The sequence below is a fragment of the Ammospiza caudacuta genome, chromosome 5, assembly GCF_027887145.1.
Source record: "Ammospiza caudacuta isolate bAmmCau1 chromosome 5, bAmmCau1.pri, whole genome shotgun sequence".
In the NCBI taxonomy this organism is placed as follows: domain Eukaryota; kingdom Metazoa; phylum Chordata; class Aves; order Passeriformes; family Passerellidae; genus Ammospiza; species Ammospiza caudacuta.
In genome coordinates this window covers 27,385,853-27,394,545 of record NC_080597.1, presented here as the reverse complement: position 1 = coordinate 27,394,545, position 8,693 = coordinate 27,385,853, and the positions used below count along the sequence as shown (strand labels likewise).

Sequence of the window (8,693 nt, the reverse complement as noted above, 5' to 3'; positions counted from 1 at the left end):
GCACAAGCAGCTTCTGCTGGCTCCAGGTGATGAATCCAAACTCCTTTTCTCCAACTCCCACCCCCTTACAGCAGGAATGAATTCTTGCCACTTAAAATGAGAGGCGGCAAGGAGGAACAGACTGTGAATTTTATTCAGGAGTCTTCAGACACAGCAGTGAAGCAAACACCCTGCTCCCCAAAACTGGGATCTGCTTGGTGCTGGCTGACACAACAAGAGGTACCAGCATGTTCATGGTACCCAGGCAGCACACCATTCTCCTTCTCACACTGCTGGCACAGAGCTGCTTTGGGGGACAGGGGGGGAGGCACCAAGGAACGTGATACCCAGCACAGGGACACCTCCGAGCCATACAGGTGGCACAGAAAAGGACGGTGGCTCTGCATTTGTCCCCAGGCCACAAGCCCACACTAGTTGCCTGCAACAGTGAAAGGGCAAGGGCTGGTCCTTAGACAGCTGCCACCACCTCGGTCCGCATTTGCATCCAGGGTGCTCAGGAAGGGACCCGCAGGCTGCAGTGGCTGATCGCTGATGTCCCCAGCAGGGGCCACTGTGACATTAAGGAAAGCCAGACTGCCAGGCATAGGAGGGGGCTGTGGGCTCCCGCTCCTACAGCAGCTCAGGGGCTCCATGCAGCATCTGCCCTCCTCCAGGGCTGGAAGCTCAGGCCTCCGAGGTGAGTTTGTAAAAAAAAAAAATGGCTGCATGTGAAGAGTGAAGGGGGCTGGGGGCGTCACTGTGGGAGAAAGGGCTGCCATACACTGCAGTACAAAAATAAAGATATAAACAAGAAATGAAAAGGCTGGAGTGGAGTGTTCAGATCACATCCTCAGATCTCTGGCTTGTAACAGCTAGAGAAGGAGAGAGAAAGAGAAACACAATCAATGGTAGGAAAAAAAGGCAACAGCATGGAGGGGAGAGTGAAACAGAAAAGGGGAAATGACAGAGGAAACACAAACAGAAGAAAAAGAAAATAAATGAGGGTAGGAAAATAGAATAGAAGGAAGAAAAAGTCCATGTGATTAACATACACTGAGTCTTAAGATAACACTCAGGTCCCACAGCCACAGAGGGAGGGAGAAATGTCAGCCAGCTAACAAGTGCCCTCCATCAGGACTGGTGGAGATTGAATCTGAGAATCTCCAGTTTAATAGGAGCCTCACAGTTCTGCAGTATGAAGAGGAATCCTCCTTCTAACACTCTCCATACCCAGCCCCACGCTTGTCAGCCAGCCAGCCTTCCTAAGCAGGAGGCAGAGCAGAGAGGCTCATTTTGCACACAGCTGTGAGAGCATCTGCAGTGGGGACCAGCTGCTTCTGCTCTGCCTTTGTCACCTTTCCCACTGCACTCTCACCCTGGCAGAGCCTGTGGGGGAAAAGCTCAGGGAAGGAAAAATAACAGGCTGCCTTCTGCAAACTGCCCGGGCTGGCAGGCAAAGGAGCTGCGGACGCAGTCTGGAGGAGCGATCTGGCATGCATGTCACGCAGACACGTGGCAAAATTCCACCCCTTCCTCGAACCACCCCGGCCTGCTTTGCATTCATTTCCACCCCTCTCCCAGCTGCACTCTCCTTTCTGCTGCCAGAGCCTCTGGTCCACAGCCATAGGATCTGCTTAGCAGGTAAAGGCACACACAGGATCAGAATATGTAAAGCCACCTTAGGGATGAGTCAACCTCACACCTCCCTCCTTCCCCTCCCCAAGCTCTACAAACCAGGGCCATACCCACAAGAGGGAAGTGAGTCACTCATGCAGAGCTCAGGCTGGCAGGAGCTGGGAGTGCAGACAGGTGACATACCTGCAGAGGAGGAAAAGTGAGGAGCAGAGAGAGACAGGGCCCTGGGCAGAGACCACTCTGAGCCCTGAGGGACAAGGAGAGCAGAGGGAAGGATGCTGGAGGCTGGCGAGTGGGGCAATGTGGGAGGTAGATGGCAGTGCTGGGATGGACACGGAAGGGAGCAGGAGGGAGGGTCCGCAGGAAGAGAGTTTAGCACAATCCCGAATAGATGGACGGTCTGCAAATAAAAATAAAACCGCAGATAAACGAAACAGTTTAAAATACAAAGCAGCAGCCATGGTAACAGCTCTCCCCTGACAGCTTTATCTCCAGAGAGACTCCAACTCCTGGAGAGGACAGCCCCCACACCCCACACCTGTTCTAGTCCTTCCCTGCTGCTAGCTGTGAGCTCTCACCAGAAAGGTGGACGAGTCTATGCCTGGGGGGTTATTTTTATCATTTTCCTCAGGGGTTTGCTGCACCTTTCTCCTCTGCTTCTGCTTCTGCCTCTGCCTCCTCCTCCACCTCCTGCTCTTCCTCCTCCAGGTCCTCCTCTGTGTTCTGTGGCCCAGCATGTGGGACAAAAGGAAGAAAGAGTGGAAATGCTTGCAAGATGAGCCATGGCAGTTCTTTCTGACACACAACGGAACAAAGCAATTGTCATAACACTGGAATAAAAAGGGACTTTTCCCCATGGCCAAGACAATTCTAGGTCAGGGAACAGAGAGGTTTGTTTTCCTCTGGAGTATCACATCTGGGTATCTAACCCACTTACAAGTGCTGTGACCCCACCGTCCAACAATTGCCATTAGTTGCTAGTGTTCCTTCCTGCATCCTGGGTGTCTACAGAATGTCATGCACTGCACATGTTTCTGTCCTTCCCTCAAAAGGGGAGCAGGAGATATCTGCCCCTCAGGCTGAGACTCAAAAAGGGAAGAGAATGCTGCAAAACCTTCAGGGAAATAATGCCCTATAGGCAGTGATACACACAGAATGGGCATGAGGAGGCATGAGGGGGATGTTAGAGTAGCATGAGAGGTGCCAGGGTGACTTGCTAAAGCCATTTGCCACACACAACCACCCCTCCAACACACATACTCCTCCTTTTGGGCAACGGGTGTAATGCCACAGTGCTGAACACCAGGGCAGGCCCCTGTATTTCACCACTGAGGTGCCCCACTGTTGCAAGGGAGAGAGAAAAGAGAGAAGGAGCAAAGAGCAAAGGATCTCATAGGCAATGGGAGCAGGGCCATAGCAAAGTTAATCTCACCTTGGCTTTGTGGCTGGGCTCAGAGCTCAGGCCATTGGGGGAGTTGTACAACTCCTTGGAGACCACGCACAGGAATTCTGTCTGATCCTCATTCCCATAATTATAGGATGAGCCAATGTTCACAAGCTAGAAAAGATGAGAGCAAAAATCACAAGCACATATTCCTGGAAACACCCACTCCACCTGGGGAGCAAGGCAGAAAGCCCATCATGCATCACTGAGTCCAATGCATAATCCTGTTGGAAAGGCCTCATAACTAAGCCGAGGAGACAACACAGAGAAGCAGGAGAGAAGTCAGCCAGGATGCAAAACAGGCTGGCCTCACACAGTATCCTCTAAACCTCTAGAAAGGGGCAAGAAAGAGTCATTGATTGAGCATGATGAGTCAATCAATGACTTACCCAGTATTCTCAGAGAGGGAAGGAGCCTTGCCTGGCAACTGTATGGTATCCATGATCTTTTCCCCAGAAGACAACTCCTTCTCCCCCTGCTCTGCCTTACCCATACCTGCTCAAAGCGCCATCCATCTGACATAGTGGAAACCATCTGAGTGAGCTCCTCTTCCTGGCACTGCAGCACACGGTAGACATGCTTAGGAGGCACCTGAGAGCAAAATTGCAGAGCACACTGACAACTGTCACATGCTAAAAGCTGTTTCCCTCCTGTAGAATGAAGTGGTAATACCCCTCCTTGACAGACCTGTCCCCTTCCCCATGTCCCAGGTGAAAGGGGAGTGGAAACCACAATCCAGCTTTCTCCTGTGTTGTCACTGGAGGCAAGAACAGTATCTCTTCTGAAGAGTAGGGACTGAGCTGAGTGCTCCCTGCATTGTCCCCAGAAGATATTGCCCTCTTTTGATGGGGAGTATGCACTTGTAAGTACAAAATAATTTTTGCAAATGCAACAAATGCTGAGGGGGCTTGGCAGCACAAAGTGGCTGTGCTGCTGGAGGCTTACAATCTGAGGAAGACAAGATGAAAAGTGAGATAGCAGACAATCCTCCCTCTAAGAAAGATTTTCAAAGGTTGCTGGCCAAGACAGGGTGTGATTGTGCCACAGGATTGATTCTTTGTCTGCATTTAACTCTTTCACAGCCATCTCTTCATCTATTTCCTCCAGTTTCTCTGGTATTTCCATGCTCTTTATTGTGATTACACTCCCAGGACTTCCCACACCAGTCCTCCTCCCCATGACACCTTTGCTCTCCTCACAAACATTCCTCTATATCACACAGCAACCAGCTGCCTTCTTCCAAAAGCTAGAGGAGCTCACTTAGTTTCAGGGGCTACATCCAGCATTACTTCTGGGATGCAAAGCAAGACTGCAACTTGTTTATTGTAACTAAATTGGTGGTAGCTTGTCCCCTGCAAGATTTTGCTGCATTGGGATTAGCACATAATCTCTAATTAGTTGTTTCCTTCCATTCCTTGCTGCTTCTCTCAAGTCTTCTCTCTCTCTGGACTCATCTCTCTCCTTTTCTACACCCCCTGCTTCCCCCACCCCACTCCATCTTTCCATACCTGTGTTACAGTGTAGTCCTTCTCCTCCATTCGATCCTTGATTATTCGGATCAAAGGACCAATGTTATAGAACTCAGCTTCTTCAAGGATCCCTGAGAAAGACAGACAGAAGGACCAAAAAGACAGGAAGTTAGCAGCCCATCTTTATTTTTTGACTTGCAAAAGATCAATTCTGAGCCTCACAAGGTCCATAGGGAGAAATTATATTACTGATTTTCTTTTTAACAGACTTGAAACCCTTACTGCAGAGAATTGAAACTTGGCTCTCTGCATCTTGTTTCACCCCAACTTCCTTATGCTGCCCACTACTACAGAAGCAGGCACTGCCAGTGAAGGCTTGTGCTGAGGACTGCCAATACCTGCCAATACCTGTCCCAGATACCTGGCCAAGGAGAACAACTGTAGGCTCCAGTCTCTCTCAATGACCATTTGTCTGACCTTGCTCAGACTTTCTCAATAAAGCAGAAAACAAAAACTTGCAGTTCTGACAAGTTACCAAAAGACCCTAGAAAAGCCTAGCTTACCTCCCAGGCCACTTGGAGTTGCAGCCCCATATGACTTTATATGATCTTTGGCTTTATCCCTGTGCTTCAACTTAAAAGAGGTAAACAGAAATGGTTTTGTTTTTTTCTCTAAGGTGTCTGCATCCATCACCTCTCCTGAGACTCACCTGTTTGCTAACAGGCCTTCAGGAAAAGGGAGGTGGTTCCCAGAGAGTCAGTGAGGGAAAGGTGGCTGGAAGCCAACACTCACATGTTCCCAAGGCAGTACAAAGAAAATATAGATGGGGAGGTCTCTCGCTATCTGACACACTCAGACCTCTTCTGTGTCTCTCATTCAGCAGTGTATTGTCTACTGGGTTAGTCTTATGCCAGCCTGAATGTTTGCAGCAGGATAAAAAAAGGCAATGCAAATGAACTGGGCTCATGTTTATGTTTCAGATTTGATATTAAAACATGCAGATGAACTCTCTCTGACCCAAGGATTACAAGAAAGTAGGAAACACCTCAAAATTGTGCATATTACAATCCTGTACCATTAGTTGGGTATATTTTTGGAATTATAACTGGTAAGGCTACTCTGAAGAAAAGTTTCCTTGCTTTAGGTAAAAATGTCTAAGAAAGGCAAGAAGACAAATGACCATGCAGAAACCATGCCTGGCAAGGGCTGGACAGCACAACCTGTATTTGGAATTGGCTCCTTATTACACCCTCGCATCCAAAAAATTACAAGGCACTGTGGACTGCTGACTGGTAACACTGTGATGTCACTAAGTCATCCTATTAGACCCACTGTAAACCTTAGATGAAGGATTAGTTTGTCTGACTTGTTCCACTGGAATTTCTGCAGTCCACGACCATGAGAGCACAAGCAGCATAACAGGGCATATCACTGATTAATGATGGTCTTTATTGCAGTCAGTAGAAGAGATGAACTTGGTTTTGTTTGGTCTATTGGGCTTTCATTCCTAATTAGAAACAGACATTAATAGAAAACTCAGTCATAGAGCCTGGTTAAAAGTAGATCAGGAACCAGTAAAAAATGGCTTATTGAGGCTCTGAGATGCTGCCTACTTTTGTCTTGGTGACATCTCTGCTGGACAGTTGTGATGTCACAACACCTGTAAGGATGCCTTCCTCACCCACTGCAAACCCCTTTAGTAAAGGAGACATCGTCATACTTTGCAGGGATAGCTCTCTGAAATCACCCCACATCAACATCCAAAACAAGAACAAGAGACAACAAGGTTGATCACAAGTCCTATTTTTCCTGAATATGGGAAGTGGGATTTTTCTGAGCTCCACAACTCACCCTCTTCAGCCATGTCTTTATCCAGGACCAGCTTCCCATGGCGGAGGAAATTCAGAATCGGTCCAAAATAAGTGGGGTCCCGATCTATTAGGTATGCACCAGTTTCATCCTAGCAACAGATATAGATCACAAGGAGAAAAAACCCAAGGAAAACTGTAACCAACTGTAAAATACCCTAGAATACAAGAAAATACAAACCTAAGCAAAAATGTCCACTATTTCTAAGATTCTTTGGAAACCATGGGTCCCTGAGATTCCCTAGCCAAGTCAGTCCAGCTTGGATTATAACTCCTGTATTGATCTGCTCAGCATGCCCACCTCAGCATGAATCAATCCAGCTGAAAAAGCCCAAAAAATAGGCCTCAGCCTCTTTGTGTAACTGTGAATCCCGGCCTGGTGCAAGAGAGCAGAGACCGCCTTACAGGAACAAGGCTGAGTCAGGCAGACACAGCTGGGAAGTAAACCCAGGATGTGCGGTGACAAAGAGGAAGGAGAGCAGGAGCAGAGGGGGGATGGCCTCTCTTTTCCCCAGCTCAGGAAGGCAAGTGCCAGGCTACAACAAGGTGGAATCTGGCTGGCATGGGGAAATCCTTCCCGGGAGAGGGGGGGCAAAGAGCAGGCATTTCTCACTCAGCAGCTCCTGCAGCTGCCGGGGTCTGGCTCCATCCCTGCATCCCTCCAGCCCTCCCCGTGCTCGGTGGGGCATGGTGCGGGAGGCAACCCAGCTGCCTTACCCGGTCCGACTGCAGCTCCTCGCCCTGGCACAAGCGACACAGGAAAGATTTCTGCTCCCGACACAGGGTCTGCCTGGTGGTGAGGAACACGGTGCCCCCCACATTGAGCCTCACCCACTTGGCCTGGGTGCCAGCGGGTGGCGGAATGTCCCAGGTGCAGCGTAGCCCCACGGCGCCCTGCATCTCCTCCCTGCCCTCCATCCTCATCCTCACCCCCACCTCCCCCACGGCGTGCAGGGACTGCCGCAGGTGCTGCCTGTCGGAGAATGCCGGGATCTGTAGTTTATCTGCCTCTCCCTCCGCAGCAGCCGTGTTTCCCGGGGACCAGGATCTTCCCTGTGACTACCAAGGGAGTCCTGAGAGGAGGAAGGTTGCTCGACGCTGGAGAATATCGCTGCGGCTATTGGGGTGGGCAAAGCCACAGCTCCACAGCTCTGACACTCCCTTGGCTTCTCCCCTGTTCCCGTTTTCACAGACCATGGGCCGGTCAGCACTCCGGAGGTTCAGGGTGTTATGCAAAAATCGTCGGCATTTATTTCCACAGACATCCTCTCTGGCTCATTAAAGGTTCTGGGAACTGTAGTTTCGCCGGGACATGCACAAAAGGGTGATGGGAACTGTAGTTTTCCCAGCTCGCAGTTCCTGCAATGAGGGTGCTGTAACGAAGGGCACTGCACACATGGCGCCAGCCCTGCGGACGGTACTCTGCCTGCTTCCAGTCCTGGGTCTTGCCTGCAAGCTTCCTCGGAGACAGCAAGCACAAGCCGCTTCCTGGCAGTCGGCAAATTAAGCCCCTCAGGGCCGTACTTCACAGCATTCCCTTCAGGACATCCATTATCCCAGGCTCAGCGCTCAGTGCCACATCAGTTACCATACTTTCTTGCCGCAAAATATGCAGACAGTTGCCTTCTTGCTAACATACATAGGGACAGTTCTGGGAACTGTATTTTGGATCTGTATGAAGTGCTGGCAGGGGGCAGGAATCATTTTTCTTCCAGCTCAGAGGAGTTGCTGACTCAGCAAACTCCCCCCCTGTGCTGCTCTACCAGAGCAAACCCCCCACGTCCCCCCCCCCCCGGGCTCCTGCCATCCCTGTCTGTGTCTGGGCAAGAGAGCTCAGACTGTAAGTCAGCTCTTGTGGAGCTTTACCTCTGCCCCAGGCATGTATCACCCGCCGAGGCTGATGTGCCAATCCTGTGTTATGGAATCTAGCCCTGCCTCCGCCATTCGCCATTCGCTCCTGCCAGGCCGAGCCTGGTGCTCAGCAGCTCATGCCCCAGGGGACTCTGTTCAAACACACTCCTTGGCACAGAAACAATCTGAACAAGCTCTCTCCAACAGCTCTGCCTTTCCCACTCTCACCTAAGCACAGCTGTGCTTGCCAGCAGCTCGAGCACATTAAGAATGGAAAGGAAAGGCTGGTGTTTCACCCCATTGTGGCTCAAAACCTTCCTCCACCTAAGCAACTTCCTGGCTCTTCCTTGACAGGGCAACGCAGCACTGCAGAGACACACAACACTCTTTTTCTTGCATTTAGATCTTAGTGCCTTTGGACATGGGAGGTTATTGAGTGAAGAGGCC

The 8,693-nt window shown here is 50.3% G+C and overlaps 1 protein-coding gene across 6 annotated transcripts; it reads right to left on the bottom strand.

The window, feature by feature from the left end:
* Positions 1-221: 221 nt before the first annotated feature.
* On the bottom strand, positions 222-7,330 carry KCTD17 (potassium channel tetramerization domain containing 17). Of its 6 annotated transcripts, none has more exons than XR_009274765.1 (8): positions 7,113-7,330; positions 6,379-6,487; positions 4,567-4,658; positions 3,554-3,649; positions 3,047-3,172; positions 2,193-2,337; positions 1,725-2,014; positions 222-851 (listed from the first exon to the last, which is right to left on the bottom strand). XR_009274765.1 is itself a non-coding variant. In XM_058805393.1 (7 exons), exons 1-6 carry the CDS (start codon positions 7,317-7,319, stop codon positions 2,242-2,244), a joined length of 726 nt encoding a protein of 241 aa, XP_058661376.1. In that variant the 5' UTR covers positions 7,320-7,330; the 3' UTR covers positions 222-2,014; positions 2,193-2,241. The 6 variants fall into 6 exon arrangements, 3 of the variants coding, with proteins under 3 accessions (XP_058661376.1, XP_058661377.1, XP_058661378.1); XR_009274766.1 differs by having other exon boundaries at positions 1,798-2,014; XR_009274767.1 differs by having other exon boundaries at positions 1,725-1,797.
* Between the last annotated feature and the right edge of the window lie 1,363 nt (positions 7,331-8,693).